At 33.1% G+C, this 20000-nt stretch overlaps 3 protein-coding genes across 3 annotated transcripts in view; all 3 read left to right on the top strand.

Moving 5' to 3' along the window:
* Positions 1–1610: 1610 nt before the first annotated feature.
* Positions 1611–5237, top strand: LOC113363657. Its single transcript, XM_026606141.1, has 8 exons — positions 1611–1758; positions 1832–1926; positions 3010–3180; positions 3254–3436; positions 3663–4390; positions 4536–4747; positions 4833–5049; positions 5115–5237. The coding sequence occupies exons 1-8, from the start codon at positions 1719–1721 to the stop codon at positions 5173–5175; spliced, it is 1707 nt and encodes a 568-aa protein (XP_026461926.1). The 5' UTR covers positions 1611–1718; the 3' UTR covers positions 5176–5237.
* Positions 5238–7609: 2372 nt separating this feature from the next.
* LOC113363689 (NF-X1-type zinc finger protein NFXL1-like) lies at positions 7610–19711 on the top strand. The gene is made up of 12 exons (XM_026606171.1): positions 7610–8046; positions 8207–8346; positions 8421–8594; positions 8655–8799; positions 8891–9153; positions 9247–9477; positions 9592–9723; positions 17225–17436; positions 17550–17742; positions 18635–18841; positions 18911–19144; positions 19237–19711. Exons 1-12 carry the CDS (start codon positions 7857–7859, stop codon positions 19657–19659), a joined length of 2544 nt encoding a protein of 847 aa, XP_026461956.1. The 5' UTR covers positions 7610–7856; the 3' UTR covers positions 19660–19711.
* A 225-nt stretch (positions 19712–19936) lies between these two features.
* The window catches only part of LOC113363697 (ribosome-releasing factor 2, mitochondrial-like), a 6102-nt gene continuing 6038 nt past the window's right edge, over positions 19937–20000 (top strand). Inside the window, exon 1 of the mRNA XM_026606180.1 lies at positions 19937–20000. This exon is cut by the window's right edge and continues 175 nt beyond it. The gene's annotated coding sequence lies outside the window, so the exon portion shown is untranslated.

A 20000-nucleotide genomic window follows, 5' to 3' on the forward strand; every position in this document is an offset into this window, starting at 1 on the left:
ATTATCCTCTACCATCTGCCAAATAGACATAAGTAACATTTTTCTAGAATATTTATCAGTTGCTGGTATAGAATATTAACAGTGTTCATGTTAGATATCCTTATAGGGAAAATTGCTTTATCATTGTCATATTATCAATGACATTTTGAAAAGTCTCTTCTAGACTACCGTTATCGGTGATCAATTTATCTTTATGAAGGTTTTTTGGGGCAAAGCAGCTAATCTTCTATTAAATTGTTTATGATTGGGGGTTATAACTTCAATTTTGTTTTCAAAAAGCACTGAAAGTCCTTTCAGCACAGATTCATATGATGTAAAATGATATAAAGAAATACCTTCTATGGCCAGTACCACTGTATGTGAAACATCACTACTTTCCCAGTTTGACACCATCGTGATGGCGATAAGTATGCCGTCCCATAATAGAAAATAATATTAATTGTTGAATATCTGTCATAAATATGGAACTCTTTTGTCATATTGAGTGATTAAGGATGCTTTTTCACCTGTGGCTTTTAAACGAAATCTGATTGCTGATTAGATCTCTGTTTTATATTTCTGTATTCTGATTTTAACTCTGAGTAGCTACACTCCACTTTATTAGATTCTGTATCAATAACTTTCAATTCACATTCACTTGTTAAATGTTGAAAGTCAAATGTAGTTTGTGCTAATCCTTCATCTGAATCCAATAAATTTGGTCGCTTTTTCTTGCATAATGGTTGATCACTAGATGTATCACGTTCATTGATTCTTGTTTTTGTATTTCAACTGCAAATTTTGGTTGGCTATCAAGTCATTTAAGCTGATAATTTCAACTAAAGCTGCCATTTTTTTCTTTTTCTTCTATGTCTAGTCTTCTGTTTTGGAGTAAGGTGGTTCATATTTAAACTTAAAGATATTGATACATTGGTGGTTTCTTGAATAATCTGCAAAAAAATACATTTATTATATAAAACAAAATAAGATTTATATTGTCATGATTTCAAAAGTCAACCTGGGAGAATTTAAACTATTAAATGATACCTAAATATTTTAAGGGAAAAGTTTGCATAAAACACTGTTCTATCTTTTTTTATTAATGTAAAGATGAAACTGAAAATTTTTAAAACACTAGTTACTCAGAAACGAAGCAACTGTGATTTATAAATAAAAGTTAATCATACCTAATCAAAAGTATCCATAGAATAGCATAACCGCTACAAAACGTAAAGCTCAAAAATATAAGAAGAGAATTTGTTAAATAAAACTGATATATTTTGTATAGATCATATTGATGAATTAATCATAGTATAAATATTAAATACTCACTGCTTCCCTAAAGTCCTCCAATTCATGTCGATTTATATTTCACTTTTACTATTATTATTATTTTACTTTTAGTTAGTCAATAAATTTTTAATAGTACTAACATCCAATAGATTTTTTTAATAATACTAATTATTATCGTTAAGAACTGAATTTTATTATTAAAAAAATTATTTCTTATGCCATTAAAGTAAACTTAACAGTTGTCAAAGACATGTCATGTGAACTGTCAATTAATGTGTTCGTTGTTCTTTTTGCTTGGCTTTTGATACTTTTGCATTTTAATGAAATATTAAGAAAAAAATAAGATTACAATAATTATTTAGTAATTGTATTATTTTAGTATGTCTTATTCTTCATTTGACTTAAAAAAATAGTAAAAACAATATAACCAATTCAAAAAACACAGAATGAAGAAATGCCACAAATGTGAAAAGCCAGTTTATTTTGGTATACACAAATATTATGAGATAATCATAACGTGGAATAATAATAATAATCATAAGAATTCTATTTATTTTAGCCGAACGTAGACAATCTATAGGATATGATTGGCATCCTGAATGCCTGAGGTGCCAGGAATGTGGAAGGAGACTAGATCCAGGTCAACATGCAGAGGTATGATTTATTAGATTTATGTATTAATTATTCATATATAAATTTTGCACATTTAAATCATGAAATTCACATTTCAAGTAGCATTTAGGGATCTGCTCATGTTTGATGCTTCGCAGAATTTTATTTGATACCATAAATAAAATAAAACAATTTAAATATAATCTGATTCAAACCAAAAACTTTTACATAAATATTTGTAGGATCTGTAGTTGAAGTTCATTATGCAGTAATTAACATTTGAATTCTAAATTACTGATTTTTTCGGGCTCTACTAATTATAAGAGGTTTTCTAGAAATTTATATGCATATATAATAATATATATTATAAAAGATATCTTTATTATAAATCATACAAAATTTACCCTAAACGTGGCTTTGACCACAACACTTTAATAAAAGAATTCGGTATACCTTCTCTTACCACATATCGATTTATCTGTACTATTATGTTCTTATTGAAACTTTGCAATAATGCTATAGACTGTCCTCTTATTCTTAACCAACTATCCTTTAATGTTCCTAGGCTATCTTTGCGTTCACAATTATTTTTCAATTCTACTCCTAAATTTAATTCCCTCTTAAATTCGCATATTCTACCTATGTCCTCTAACTTAACATAATTAATAATGAAATAGATATTCATAACACTTCACCTAATCAAGTAATCTCCATCTGCTCAAGTTTTTTACTTTTTTATTTCTTTTCAAATAATTTTCATTATTTTATCTTATTCTATGTAAATAAATAATATTGTTACATTCTGTATTATGTAATTTTGTGTTAAGTGCATTATTAATTTTACTATATACTGTAATTTTGTATATATATATATATATATATATATATATATATATATAATTATTTTGTAAATAATCCATAATGTAAAATAATTGCATTTTTAAGTCCTCTTCGAAGAAATCTGTGGGCTATATATTTAAAAAATAAATAAATATTTATATTATGAAAACCCTTTGCAATATCTGTACTTCAAATATGAGATGAAAATTGCAGAATAATTCTTTTTATTTATATTAGTGTTGATTATTTCATTATCTAATTTCATTTGTCTCTAAATATCATTAGCACAAAGGAGTACCCTATTGCCATGTACCATGTTATGCTGCATTATTCGGCCCTCAATTGTTTGGACATGGTACAAGAGTTGAATCTCACAAAAGTTTTGGTCAGAAAGGACCCATTCGTTCTAATAGCACTGCCCTACTTCCCAGAACACATTTAGAATCAAAGTTAAAGGTGAATATTATTAATGTTTGGGGTTATTTGCATCAAACTTTGAGAAATTTCAATTTAAATTGATTTATTGTAGGTTTTCAATCAATTCCATGAAAATATTGGGAAGAGTGGTGAAGTTCGAAGTAGGGAAGTTAATGGTCGATTAGTTCTAGAAGGATCATTAAGAGTTTATTGGGGTGTTCAAGCTGTGATTCATTTGAAGGAAGATGTTGATCAACGTACTCTAGTCACAAGGGGTCGTGCAATAGAAGTAGAGGTAGTATTTCTTTCTTAGATTATAATATTTGCTTATTTCATAAAATAATAATTATTTTAAAATTTATTGGGACAGAACATGGTATGTTGGCATATACTTCTTGCAGTCCTCTGATATAGCTTATTACATAATATTATATATAGCTTATCACTTAATTATATGTACAAACAAAAACTGTATTACATAATTTCTAATGCATACTTATTCTAAATATTTATATCTTTAGAACAAATTAGATGCTGCCGAAAATTCAAATTTGGATAAGAATCTCGATTCTGGTATTTCATCAATGAGCTCTACAGAAAATACCTCTTCCGAGGACAATTCTGATGCATCAAGTGAACAATCATGTCAATCATCAGAAAGTTCCTTGTCGCCTTCACAAAAGTGCCTTACATTACCGCCAAAATTAGATATAAAGCAAATAGATTGGGATGAGTTGGACGAACTTTTACAAGTTGAGAGAGTTGTGGATGATTCTGACAAGATATATCAAACTATGCCAAATAAGCCGATGCATACATCTGACATAGAGAAGCCAAGCAAAGTTCAGCAAACAGATCCAATGGATTCTATGTTTAATTTAAGTAGAAGTATGATCGAAACTACTGATAAAAATGACAGCGATGATATTGTAGTACAATTCAGTAAAAGTTGTGATAAAAGTCCAAGACCTATAGACCCGTCTCGTATTAATGATTCTCTCAAGTTATATACAGAAAGTGTTAATAAAAATAATAATTTATCAGATGTGTATGTGAGAAGAGATATACAACAAGAGGTTTTGAATGAAAATGTAGCAAATGAAAAATTAGCTGCAGCAGCATTGTATGATTCAGATGATGACGATAAATACTATATGAAAAATGAATCTAATAATAGCGATAAATCCTCAGAAGAATATATCAGAAAGAATAGAAGCACAGCTATCAAGAGACGATCGGGTAAAAGAAGGTAGGTAATCATTGCACAGACAAAAAACTTTTCAATACATACTTAAATATAATAGATATTTATGTATGTATTTAAATACTATTAAAATAATTTGGTTTTATATTATAGAATTTCATATAATTTAATCTTATTAATCACATTTTAGATCGAGAACAAAATTGCAAAGAAGATGTTCTATAAATGGACATTTTTATAACAGAGAAACAAGTTTTTTTACACCACCTCATGGTTCACAAATGAATGTTTGGGTTAGCTCTTTGCTTGATACTCGGGCTGTGATATCATTACTATTGGATAAGTATAAAGTGGATTCTAAACCAGATAATTTTGCATTATTTGTAGTGAGAGATAATGGAGGTAATTTCAGTTTTAAATTAAAAAAAATATTTCCTTTTTTTAAAGATAGATATATAGTTAACTTGTATTGAATTTTCAATATCAGAACAAAAACGTTTGGCAGCCAATGAATCACCATTGGTTAGAAGAATTTTGTTGGGTCCTCATGAAGATGTTGCTAGAGTATTTTTAATGGATAGTGTTGCTCGTGATATCACACCACAAGTCGCCCAATTTTTGAATTTGAGTATTGCAGAATGTAAAGCAATCTTACAACAGTATGATGCTGAAGAACAGCGAGAAATTGCACGTATTCAAGAAAGGTAAAATAATAAAAATAGAATTACTTTCATCAAAAAATATATATTAAATATTTTTGATATTTTAGGTACAAAGAATTAAGTAGAAGGATATTGCAACGTATGGAAACTCTAAAAGTTCGATTATAAATATTTGTTGCAATATTTGTAAAAATATCTATAAAAATATATTCATTTTTCTACTAAAACCACATATTAGATTTTTACGTGCACAAAGAGCATAATCTCATCTTTATTATCATATTTTTATATACATTTTCAAATGAATTTTTGATATTTGTAAATTATTTGATAATATCCTTAATACTCATATGTTATAAAAGTATGTTTACTTCTAATTATATTAGTCATTCTTTCTGAATTCTATTGTATTGTATTGACATTCTATTTTGTTTTTTATACTAATATAAATTATAAATTTTAAACACTTTTATATAATCACACATTGACAATAAAATAAACAAATCAATAACAATTTTGATATGTTGTTTAAGATTAATATAATTCAGGATAAAAATTGTAAATTTGAATTTTTAATAAAACATTTTTCATTAATTTCATTTATAACTTTCATTAAATGAGAACTAATATATAAAATAATCTTAAATTATAATACTATGAAAATATAAAATTACGGTATTGTGAAATATACATTACCAAATACTTTGTTATAGAAATTATGACACAGTTGATTTAGTAAATGTAAGGCAAATAATAGTCTTATATTTTAATTAAAGTTTTTTGTTTTTAATTTAAATTAAAGTTTTTAGTCTTTTATTTTAATTAAATAATTTATTTATATATTAGTCTAGACAGATTTCTACTAAGAGAGTTAGTTATATTTAAAAAAAAATGTTAGTATGATGAGCTGAAAATTATTTTTAACTTCCCGAAAAGGTTTATGTTTTCGCCAGAAAATCTGTTTCAAGTTATTCTTATCAAAAAATGTCTTCTCTACGTTTTAAGTCATTTGCCGAAATCAGTAATTTTAAAGCTATTCGAAGTAACTGGATTAGGACTAGAGGACTAGTTAACTTACCATAGAGTAAGTTATAGTAATCTCAAAAAAATCGAAAATGAAAATTTATATATATATATATATATATATATATATATATATATATATATATATATATATATATATATGAGTAGTGATATCAGTAGAAACAATTAACCGATTAATAATTCTGCAAATTAGTAAATAACAGCCAATAACAGCTCTGTTTTTCGCTTAATCTACTTATTCAATTTTGTCTTTTCAATTTGAAGTTACCATGGAATCGAAAAACAAATTATCTAGTGTTCAATCCCGCAAGCGCAAACCTGCGAAAGATTAAATTGTTGGGCATTATTGACGAAAAATTGCGAGCTGATTTCGTTGGAACGGACCTTTTTAAAAAATATAAACAAATTATAATCGAGAAAATAAAAATTGGGGTGTCAGTGCTTAGAAAATGGCATGTTTATTCCGAGAAATTGAATTGTAGCTTTTGTTTTTGTTGCAAATATTTCTCATCTGATGAACTTTGAATGTTGAAGACATATGCGTGGTTAGGGTTATTGAAATGGGACAAATATAAAAAATTAAAGCAAAATTTACTTTGAAACGAAAATCTTAAGTCTTTTTTATATCTAGTGGTGTCCACACTATAAATTTAATAATTCTTAACTATGAAGAAATTGTACATATCAAATATAATAAGTTTTTTTTTTAATATAGTTCAAGAAATGTGTAATTTCTTTGCATTTTTTACTGATTTTTAGACAATTTAAACAGACAATAAAACGTTAAAAATTTAACTTTAAAACAACAAACTGATACTCTAAATATGACGGGAAACCAAGGATGAATACAATTCGACTCTTACTATTATCAATAAGGAGAAGTTTACGACGCAATTTTGGATATTGTAAATAATGAAAAATTAAATTAAATTCAAATTTAAAAAATCCAACATGAAATACGAGTGTTATGTTTGAAAATTAAATGCTTGTTTTTTTAGCTCTCTTGGCATGATTTGCTCAATAGAATAAATCGCATCATAAACAAGTAAAATGCTTTAAAACTGAAATATTAATATTGCACATACATTAAAAATAATTGAAAATTTAAAAACATTTGATTAAAATCAGCCCGCGAATCGCCTCGATTTTCTAAATAAATTTAAAATAAACATATTTTATACGCTTTTAGATTATATCTAATTTATTGTGTACTAATCCAGAATAATTAAAAACTAATTTTTAAAAAAATATGTAAATATTTATATAATTTTAATGATAAACTGTTAAAACAGTTCATTAATAGAGGGTGGGGGCGCTAGAAAAAAAAGTTGCATGCGGGCGCTAAGGACCCCGGGACCGGCCCCCTAGACAATATAATAATATGACCGGCCCTGTATATATATATAGGTTTCAAAGGTTTTTGAACATTTTGGCATACCTTTAGAAAAAATGGATGTATGATGGATGTATGTGTGTGTGTGTGCGGATACAAATGCCACTTACAACTAGTTGTTTACAAATTCCTACGTGGCAACACGTAACGGACATTTCTGCACTCATCACTAGGGTTGAATTTGTGTAATCTAACCTAAAATATTGTCTCTAAATAAAGATCGAGTAAAGAAAATCAAGTAAATGATTTTCAAAAAAACAAAAACAATGGGAAAGAAGTGAAAATAATAAAATCAAGAAATAATAAAGAAAAAGAAGGAACTTTATCTTTATTTTTAATATTCAATAATTTTTTATCAATAGATTGACAATTTGCAAATGACGAGAAATTAATTTATTTATATTTAGTCAACATGCGTCGCCAAGAACGTCGAAATCCTTGGGGTAATAATACGAATAAAAAACCAGCGAATCTTTCGTTGGCAAAAAATGCCGAAAAAAAATTTTTGGAGTCCCATCAGAAATTATCAGCAGCTATCGAAAAACATGTATCTTATGATGAATCTTCTGAAGAGGAGGAATTAGAATCAGATAAAATATTAGGTTTGGTTTTTTAATAAATGTATATAATGAGTATTTTGGAGTATTAGCATATGTTATTTTACTTTGTGCCCTTTTATCATGAATACAACTTTCATTTTTGCATTAATATATATATATATATATATATATATATATATATATATATATATATATCTTTCAGATCAAGTTTTGAAAAGTTATGCCAATATCGGTGGTTCATCAAAAGATCTGGGAAGAACTGAAGTGTTTTTGAAAGAGGCATTTTTATCCAATGCAGCTATTTGTCTTATTTGTATATGCTCTGCTAAACGTACTGATAAAGTAAATATTTTAGCATTTATTTATAGTATATCATATTGTGTGCTAAATTTAGTTAACATAAATATTATTTATAGATTTGGAGTTGTCATGGATGTTATTCAGTTTTCCATTTGACTTGTATACAACGATGGGCAAACGACAATTTATTTCAACAAAGAAATTTACAAGAAGAAGGAATCTATAACCAGCAAAAAGCTACCATTCAATGGAGTTGCCCTAAATGTAGATTAGATTACTCTTCAAATGAGGTACGTCCTTGGATTATAACAATAGTATCTTGATAAATTCAAATTGTATGTGTATTTTAGGTTCCTAATAAATACACATGCTTTTGTGGTGCTGTAGCAAATCCACCACCACATCCTTGGTTGGTACCACATTCTTGCGGAGAAACATGCAACAAACCATTTGAACCAAATTGTGGACATAGTTGTTTGTTACTCTGCCATCCAGGTTGTAAAATAATTCATATATGATATATTCCTTTTGAAATATTTACTTGAATATTGAAATGTATAACTAATATTTTGCATTTGAATTTTAGGACCGTGTCCACCATGTCCTAAAACTATAAAAGTTACCTGCTATTGTGAACAATCTAATCCAATCCCAATTCGATGTTCTGTCGGTCGTTGGAATTGTACATCCAAATGCCAAAGATTATTATCTTGCAAAACACATAAATGTGAAAAAACATGTCATGAAGGAAAATGTCCACCTTGTCCTAAAGAAAGTTTACAAAAATGCTTGTGCGGTCTTCAAGAAGTTGTCAGACGTTGCAGTGAAGAATTTTGGCAGTGTGAAAATGTAATGTAAATCTCACCAAACAAAAGCCAGTTAGCAAAAACATTCATATATTTGTATGATCAGTATTGCATAATATATACCTAATACTTTTAGGCTTGTAATAAAAATTTATCTTGTGGTTTGCATAAATGTGCACAAAAATGTCATAGTGGTGACTGTGATGCTTGTCCAGGAACATTACCTAGAGAATGTCCATGTGGGAAACAGTTAGTAACTTTGGCATGTTCAGAAGAAGTATTACCTTGTGGTGATACCTGCGGAAAACTCCTTTTATGTGGACAGCATTATTGTAATCAAAGATGTCATAGAGGAGATTGCAGTACGGTAATATTTTGAAATGAGGTTAAATTTTCATATTGTTTCATTATGTTGATCTGATTTTGGTTGACCATTCTGACTTGTTCCTTTTCTTCATTTTTTATTCATATATTCTTTCAGTGTTTGGTGGTTATAGAAAAATTATGCCGATGTGGCTCCAATACCAAAGAATTGCCTTGTCAGAAAGAACACCTTTGCAATACAAAGTGCAGAAAAATGCGTGATTGCGGAAATCATGTTTGCAACCGAAAAGTAAGTTACAATATTTTGAAATATATATATATATATATATATATATATATATATATATATATATTATGGTGGTCCTTAAAATGGTCATTTTCGAAATGACTTTCTCAAATGGTTCCAAATAGATAAAAAAACAATTCCCCGAAAGTTTTAGCTCTTAATATTAACGTTTAGATAGAGCGCAATTCAATCAAAGTTTTGTATGGAAATAGCATGGAAAATTTTTCAAAAATTTTAAAAATGTTTTTTAGATGTAATTTAGCGAACAAATGAATGAATAAAACTCATTCATTTGTTGCTAAGTTATATCTAAAACATTTTTTTTTAATTTTCAAAATTTAAAAAAAATTACAAACTTTAATTAAATTAACTAAACGTTAATGTTAAGAGCTAAAACTTTCAGAGAATTGTTTTTTATCAAATTGGAACCATTTGAGCCCCTGGGAGCAAGAAAATTCGAAAATGACCATTTTAAGGACCACCCTAATATATATATATATATATATATATATATATATATATATATATATATATCTTATATATAAAAATGGAGCTCTCTTTCAAATGTCCGAATAAAACTCGAAAACGGCTGAATCGATTTGGCCAGTCTTAGTCTTGAAAAATTCGTGCCAATCCAGAGAATGTCCAAAAGGTGAGAAATTATTTCAAATCCGCGTAGAAACTTTACATTTATAATTTGAAAATTTTTGTAGAAGCGTAATTTAAATAGAACAATGGACGGTGGCAATTTTGTGAAATGTCAAACGCTTTTGACAGATGATGTTCAATTACGTTTAATAGGATGTTTTACGCGAATATTTACGACAATATAAGTCGAAAGACAAAAAAAAACTTGGATTGGATTTTACCATGTTTTCTATAGAAAGTATATAAAACTTCCAGTTTGATTGTATTGACAAAATATCGGTAATCTTTGAAAATCCATAATAAAAGCATTTTCTTCCGTTAGTAGTTTTTTAGTATTAGTTAAAAATGTAATTATTTTGTAAAATACCTTTGAATTAAAATAAGGTTTTAAACGTATTTGCCACCTGACCGTTCCAAGTTACCCCGCCTATAGGGTAAAAAGGTGCCGATAACGAATTTTTGAAAGACATAAAAAAATACATTTCTACAATGATGAAGTAGATGGCAATTTTACTGAACGTAGTCAGATAATTGTTTGTTAATTCATCGAATGTTACTTGAAACTTCGTAACTTAAAAATTTCAAAAAAAAAAATTGAAAAAAAGATTAAAACAATTTTTCCCAAAAGCAATTATTTTGTTAAAACAAGCAGAAAGTTCTTTGAATCATTCAAATCGGACACTTAGTTCTCTCAAGAACTGCCATTTTTTGTACATTTAGCTCTATCGGAATATCGGAGTATCGGAGTATAGGAATGTTGAAATATCTGAATATCTGAATATCCGAATATCCGAATATCCGAATATCCGCGTATCCGAATATCCGAATATCCGCATATCCGAATATCCGAATATCCGAATCTCGGAATATCCGAATCTCGGAATATCCGAATCTCGGAATATCCGAATCTCGGAATATCCGAATCTCGGAATATCCGAATCTCGGAATATCCGAATCTCGGAATATCCGAATCTCGGAATATCCGAATCTCGGAATATCCGAATATCGGAATATCCGAATATCCGAATATCCGAATATCCGAATATCCGGACTTTCTATTATCCGAATATCCGGACTTTCGGTTATCCGGACTTTCGGTTATCCGGACTTTCGATTATCCGGACTTTCGGTTATCCGGACCTTCGGTTATCCGGACTTTCGGTTATCCGGACTTTCGGTTATCCGGACTTTCGGTTATCCGGACTTTCGGTCATCCGGACTTTTGGTTATCCGGACTTTCGGTCATCCGGACTTTCGGTCATCCGGACTTTCGGTTATCCGGACTTTCGGTTATCCGGACTTTCGGTTATCCGGACTTTCGGTTATCCGGACTTTCGGTTATCCGGACCTTCGATTATCCGGACTTTCGGTTATCCGGACTTTCGGTTATCCGGACTTTCGGTTATCCGGACCTTCGATTATCCGGACTTTCGGTTATCCGGACTTTCGGTTATCCGGACTTTCGGTTATCCGGACTTTCGGTTATCCGGACTTTCGGTTATCCGGACTTTCGGTCATCCGGACTTTCGGTCATCCGGACTTTCCATTATCCGGACTTTCGATTATCCGGACTTTCGGTTATCCGGACTTTCGGTCATCCGGACTTTTGATTATCCGGAATTCGGATTATCCGGAATTATATTATATATCATAAATGTAAATTAAATCCAAAAAGATGATGTCACCAACACTTTTCCAACTTTTAGAAGTTTTTCCGGGGTCCGGAAAGTCCGGATAATCGAAAGTCCGGATAATCGAAAGTCCGGATAATCGAATGTCCGGATAATTGAATGTCCGGATAATCGAATGTCCGGATAATTGAATGTCCGGATAATTGAATGTCCGGATAATCGAATGTCCGGATAATCGAATGTCCGGATAATCGAATGTCCGGATAATCGAATGTCCGGATGATCGAATGTCCGGATAATCGAATGTCCGGATGATCGAATGTCCGGATGATCGAATGTCCGGATAATCGAATGTCCGGATAATTGAATGTCCGGATAATCGAATGTCCGGATAATCGAATGTCCGGATAATCGAATGTCCGGATAATCGAATGTCCGGATAATCGAATGTCCGGATAATCGAACGTCCGGATAATCGAACGTCCGGATAATCGAACGTCCGGATAATCGAACGTCCGGATAATGGAATGTCCGGATAATGGAATGTCCGGATAATCGAATGTCCGGATAATCGAACGTCCGGATAATCGAAAGTCCGGATAATCGAACGTCCGGATAATCGAAGGTCCGGATAATCGAATGTCCGGATAATCGAAAGTCCGGATAATCGAAAGTCCGGATAATCGAATGTCCGGATAATCGAATGTCCGGATAATCGAATGTCCGGATAATCGAATGTCCGGATAATCGAATGTCCGGATAATCGAATGTCCGGATAATCGAATGTCCGGATAATCGAATGTCCGGATAATCGAATGTCCGGATAATCGAATGTCCGGATAATCGAACGTCCGGATAATCGAATGTCCGGATAATCGAATGTCCGGATAATCGAATGTCCGGATAATCGAATGTCCGGATAATCGAACGTCCGGATAATCGAATGTCCGGATAATCGAACGTCCGGATAATCGAATGTCCGGATAATGGAATGTCCGGATAATCGAATGTCCGGATAATCGAATGTCCGGATAATCGAATGTCCGGATAATCGAATGTCCGGATAATCGAATGTCCGGATAATCGAATGTCCGGATAATTGAATGTCCGGATAATCGAATGTCCGGATAATCGAACGTCCGGATAATCGAATGTCCGGATAATCGAATGTCCGGATAATCGAATGTCCGGATAATCGAACGTCCGAATAATCGAATGTCCGGATAATCGAATGTCCGGATAATCGAATGTCCGGATAATCGAATGTCCGGATAATCGAATGTCCGGATAATCGAATGTCCGGATAATCGAACGTCCGGATAATCGAACGTCCGGATAATCGAACGTCCGGATAATCGAACGTCCGGATAATCGAACGTCCGGATAATCGAATGTCCGGATAATCGAATGTCCGGATAATCGAATGTCCGGATAATCGAATGTCCGGATAATCGAATGTCCGGATAATCGAACGTCCGGATGATCGAACGTCCGGATGATCGAACGTCCGGATAATCGAACGTCCGGATAATCGAATGTCCGGATAATCGAATGTCCGGATAATCGAATGTCCGGATAATCGAATGTCCGGATAATCGAATGTCCGGATAATCGAATGTCCGGATAATCGAACGTCCGGATAATCGAACGTCCGGATAATCGAACGTCCGGATAATCGAACGTCCGGATAATCGAACGTCCGGATAATCGAATGTCCGGATAATCGAATGTCCGGATAATCGAATGTCCGGATAATCGAACGTCCGGATAATCGAACGTCCGGATAATCGAATGTCCGGATAATCGAACGTCCGGATAATCGAATGTCCGGATAATCGAATGTCCGGATAATCGAATGTCCGGATAATCGAATGTCCGGATAATCGAATGTCCGGATAATCGAATGTCCGGATAATCGAATGTCCGGATAATCGAACGTCCGGATAATCGAACGTCCGGATAATCGAATGTCCGGATAATCGAATGTCCGGATAATCGAATGTCCGGATAATCGAAAGTCCGGATAATCGAATGTCCGGATAATCGAATGTCCGGATAATCGAATGTCCGGATAATCGAATGTCCGGATAATCGAATGTCCGGATAATTGAATGTCCGGATAATCGAATGTCCGGATAATTGAATGTCCGGATAATCGAATGTCCGGATAATCGAATGTCCGGATAATCGAATGTCCGGATAATCGAATGTCCGGATAATCGAATGTCCGGATAATCGAACGTCCGGATAATCGAACGTCCGGATAATCGAACGTCCGGATAATCGAATGTCCGGATAATCGAATGTCCGGATAATCGAAAGTCCGGATAATCGAATGTCCGGATAATCGAATGTCCGGATAATCGAATGTCCGGATAATCGAATGTCCGGATAATCGAATGTCCGGATAATCGAATGTCCGGATAATCGAACGTCCGGATAATCGAACGTCCGGATAATCGAATGTCCGGATAATCGAATGTCCGGATAATCGAAGTCCGGATAAACGAAGTCCGGATAATCGAACGTCCGGATAATCGAACGTCCGGATAATCGAATGTCCGGATAATCGAATGTCCGGATAATCGAATGTCCGGATAATCGAATGTCCGGATAATCGAATGTCCGGATAATCGAATGTCCGGATAATCGAATGTCCGGATAATCGAATGTCCGGATAATCGAATGTCCGGATAATCGAATGTCCGGATAATCGAATGTCCGGATAATCGAATGTCCGGATAATCGAATGTCCGGATAATCGAATGTCCGGATAATCGAATGTCCGGATAATCGAATGTCCGGATAATCGAATGTCCGGATAATCGAATGTCCGGATAATCGAATGTCCGGATAATCGAATGTCCGGATAATCGAATGTCCGGATAATCGAATGTCCGGATAATCGAATGTCCGGATAAACGAATGTCCGGATAATCGAATGTCCGGATAATCGAATGTCCGGATAATCGAACGTCCGGATAATCGAACGTCCGGATAATCGAACGTCCGGATAATCGAATGTCCGGATAATCGAATGTCCGGATAATCGAATGTCCGGATAATCGAATGTCCGGATAATCGAATGTCCGGATAATCGAATGTCCGGATAATCGAATGTCCGGATAATCGAATGTCCGGATAATCGAACGTCCGGATAATCGAACGTCCGGATAATCGAACGTCCGGATAATCGAATGTCCGGATAATCGAATGTCCGGATAATCGAACGTCCGGATAATCGAAAGTCCGGATAATCGAATATCCGGATAATCGAACGTCCGGATAATCGAATGTCCGGATAATCGAATGTCCGGATAATCGAATGTCCGGATAATCGAACGTCCGGATAATCGAACGTCCGGATAATCGAACGTCCGGATAATCGAATGTCCGGATAATCGAATGTCCGGATAATCGAATGTCCGGATAATCGAAAGTCCGGATAATCGAATGTCCGGATAATCGAATGTCCGGATAATCGAATGTCCGGATAATCGAATGTCCGGATAATTGAATGTCCGGATAATCGAATGTCCGTAAAATGGAATGTCCGGATAATCGAATGTCCGGATAATCGAATGTCCGGATAATCGAATGTCCGGATAATCGAATGTCCGGATAATCGAACGTCCGGATAATCGAACGTCCGGATAATCGAACGTCCGGATAATCGAACGTCCGGATAATCGAATGTCCGGATAATCGAATGTCCGGATAATCGAATGTCCGGATAATCGAATGTCCGGATAATCGAATGTCCGGATAATCGAATGTCCGGATAATCGAATGTCCGGATAATCGAATGTCCGGATAATCGAATGTCCGGATAATCGAATGTCCGGATAATCGAATGTCCGGATAATCGAATGTCCGGATAATCGAATGTCCGGATAATCGAATGTCCGGATAATCGAATGTCCGGATAATCGAATGTCCGGATAATCGAATGTCCGGATAATCGAACGTCCGGATAATCGAACGTCCGGATAATCGAATGTCCGGATAATCGAATGTCCGGATAATCGAATGTCCGGATAATCGAATGTCCGGATAATCGAATGTCCGGATAATCGAACGTCCGGATAATCGAACGTCCGGATAATGGAATGTCCGGATAATCGAACGTCCGGATAATCGAATGTCCGGATAATCGAATGTCCGGATGATCGAACGTCCGGATATCGAATGTCCGGATAATTGAATGTCCGGATTATTGAATGTCCGGATAATCGAATGTCCGGATAATCGAATGTCCGGATAATCGAATGTCCGGATAATCGAATGTCCGGATAATCGAATGTCCGGATAATCGAACGTCCGGATAATGGAATGTCCGGATAATCGAATGTCCGGATAATCGAATATCCGGATAATCGAACGTCCGGATAATCGAATGTCCGGATAATCGAATGTCCGGATAATCGAATGTCCGGATAATCGAACGTCCGGATAATCGAAAGTCCGGATAATTGAACGTCCGGATAATCGAACGTCCGGATAATCGAATGTCCGGATAATCGAATGTCCGGATAATCGAATGTCCGGATAAACGAATGTCCGGATAACCGAATGTCCGGATAATCGAATGTCCGGATAATCGAATGTCCGGATAATCGAATGTCCGGATAATCGAATGTCCGGATAATCAAACGTCCGGATAATCGAACGTCCGGATAATCGAACGTCCGGATAATCGAACGTCCGGATAAACGAATGTCCGGATAATCGAATGTCCGGATAATCGAATGTCCGGATAATCGAATGTCCGGATAATCGAATGTCCAGAGAACTAAGTGCCCGATTTGAATGATTCAAAGAACTTTCTGCTATTCAGATATTCGGATATTCGGGTATTCGGATATTCGGATATTCGGATATTCGGATATTCAGATATTCGGATATTCCGAGATTCGGATATTTCGAGATTCAGATATTCCGAGATTCGGATATTCCGAGATTCGGATATTCCGAGATTCGGATATTCCGAGATTCGGATATTCGGAGATTCGGATATTCGGATATTCGGATATTCGGATATTCGGATATTCGGATATCCGGAATATCTGAATATCCGGAATATCTGAATATCCGAATATCTCTAGAAATTGATCAGAATATACATTACTTAGCAAAACAACGTTTGCCGGGTCAGCTAGTATATATATATATATATATATATATATATATATATATATATTCATTTGTTTCTGCTTTTGTTTTAGTGCTGCGAAGGTATTTGTCCACCTTGCAATAAACCTTGCGGACGTACTTTACGATGCGGGCAACATAAATGTGAATCACGGTGCCATAAAGGGCCTTGTTTTCCATGCACAATAGAGGCTACGGTTTCTTGTAAATGTGGAAAAACAAAAGTGAAAGTCCCTTGTGGTCGTGAAAAAAAAACTAGGCCCCCTCGTTGTACTCACTTATGCAAGTAAGTTTATATAAATAAATATAAATTTTTATATATAAAATAAAATTATATTTTAATACGTTTTCAAATATTTTTAATATAAAATAGTGCTTAATATATATTTGTTTTTCTAGATTAGATCCTGTCTGTAATCATAAGTCTCTTGTACCGCATCGATGTCACATGGGCCCTTGTCCAAAATGCAAATTGCCTTGTGGAAATGTTTTAAATTGTGGTCATGTTTGTGAGGTTCCATGTCATACAGCTGTAACCGTTACAGAAAATCAAGTTGAGAATCCTATCGGTCCTTGGGAAGCTAAACAAATAGTAGGTGTTTTAAAATGAATAGACAACTAACATAGTTATAAGTAGCATTTTATCTTAATGTAATTTTTCGATTTGTGTACATAATGAACTTTATCAATCAGAATTGAGATTCAGATATTCAGATGAAATGTTCAATTGTTAATTTCCAAAATAAAAACGATTTCCAATTAATGTTATTCAAACATACTTATAATATCTATAATTGTATAAATTAAATTAATTTTTCTATCACATTTTATATAATGCATTTCTAGTTCTAAAAATGTATATTATTTAACTGACTGCAATCAATACTACGCTCTTCGAAACACTCAACGTTCATATGCTTCGGCATAATTTCTGATTGGAATCCCTTAAACGCGCAGCGAAATACTAAACTTTGTAGATGTTTTACATATTAAACGGTTATCGTAGATCTATAATATTTTAGTACATTTAAATAAAAATGTAAATTTCATCAAAAACGCCAGAAACATTATTCAATGCTTAAATACGAAGAAACGGCTCGACCGATCTTTACCAAACTATAATCAGCGCGATTGCCATCCAATATCTTTGGAATAGTTTTTATTTTTTTAAATCTATTGAAGATTGTGGGATAAAAGGTAGCAAAAATTTACATGTTTCTGTTAATTACAAAGAGGAACGGCTTGACCGATTGTCGCAAAAAAGTGGCCGACGCTTTTAAATCCATTTGATATCCTTATTTTCGAAATCGTTCCAGTCCTTTTTGAGAAAACATTGACGAAAGGTCAAAAATTTGGTACACATTCGAAATTTGGTCTCATCAATAGTCTTATGCAATTGTATAGGTAGAACTTTATTTTAGAATGGTATAATAATTTTATATTTATATAATTATTTGTTATAAAATAGTTTTTGTCATTATCAGGCTGTTTTAAAAGCTTTGCCTTGCCCACCATGCACTTTTCCAGTTCCATATTCTTGCCTAGGAGAGCATGAAAGTCCTGATTGGCCATGCCATTTAACACAAGGTGGTCGAAAGAGTTGTGGCAGAGTTTGTGGAAAAGCCCTGGCCTGTGGTAACCACAATTGTCAAATAGAATGTCATACATTGTATGATAAAGATGGTATTGAGGTAACAGCTGAATTCTGTTTAACATTTGATATCTTATATGAAATATTATATGTATATTTATTTATTTAGGTTTGTATTCCATGTGACAAGCCTTGTTTATTACCCCAACCAGAGGGCTGTGTTCATCAGTGTCCTCGTCCTTGTCATGTTGGACCATGCAGATTATGCTCTGTTCATGTAAAGCGTACTTGTCATTGTGGACTTACCCAACTTTATTTAAGATGCGGAGAATTGTTTGGCCGAAAAGTTACAGAAGCAGAAAGGGACAAATTATTGTCTTGTGGAAATCAATGCACAAAAACTGTAAACCCAGATAAAACTACTATACTTTGAATGATTGGTTTATTTATTATCTTGATAAAAATTATAAAATCAAACTACCATTATTTTTTCAGTATGCTTGCGGACATCGTTGTCAAAATAATTGTCATCCTGGTGAGTGTCAAGGAGCAGACAATTGTCATAAAAAAGTAAAATTATACTGCCCGTGCAAAAGAATTAAGCGAGAATTTACTTGTGATAAAGTGAGAATGAAAATTGCACAAGTTGATTGCGATGATACCTGTCAGGAAAAGAAGCAAAATGAGGAAAAGTTACTGCATGAACAAGAAGTTCAAAGAAAACTTTTAGAAGAAATGAAAAATAAAACTGAAGTAGAATTGTTTGAAAAGAAGTTTTCCGGTAAAAGAAAGTATCGACAAAAAGCAATTTATGCAGATGAAGATTCAGCTAATTCAAATTGGTTGAAATTGATGGCAATCTCATTTGCTATTATCTCAGGTGTTATTGCTGCTATTCTGTACGTCCAAAATATATGAAGAAAAATCTTTATGTTCCAGTATAGAATTCGATACCAAACTCATATCAAAGATAGAGAACATATTTTTAGCACTGCTAATAATATATAATGTAATAATAATTATTTATACTTATAAATAAATATTGAATAAATAAATTATGAAATAAACTTCAACAATAGTTTTATGTTGGCAATAAACAAAACGTTTTTAAAGCTTGTGCAAACTTCATTAAAAATAATGAAGTTTTCTAACCTCAAATAAATTTGATTCTAACCTGTAAAAGTCATAATTTTTGTGCTTATTAGGATTATGTAAAAATAAGTGTAATATAATATAAAAAGCATGATAAAAATTAAGTT

The sequence above is a fragment of the Ctenocephalides felis genome, unplaced genomic scaffold (assembly GCF_003426905.1).
Source record: "Ctenocephalides felis isolate EL2017-DRISC unplaced genomic scaffold, ASM342690v1 CF-g0.4_SCAFFOLD_00342, whole genome shotgun sequence".
Taxonomy (NCBI): domain Eukaryota; kingdom Metazoa; phylum Arthropoda; class Insecta; order Siphonaptera; family Pulicidae; genus Ctenocephalides; species Ctenocephalides felis.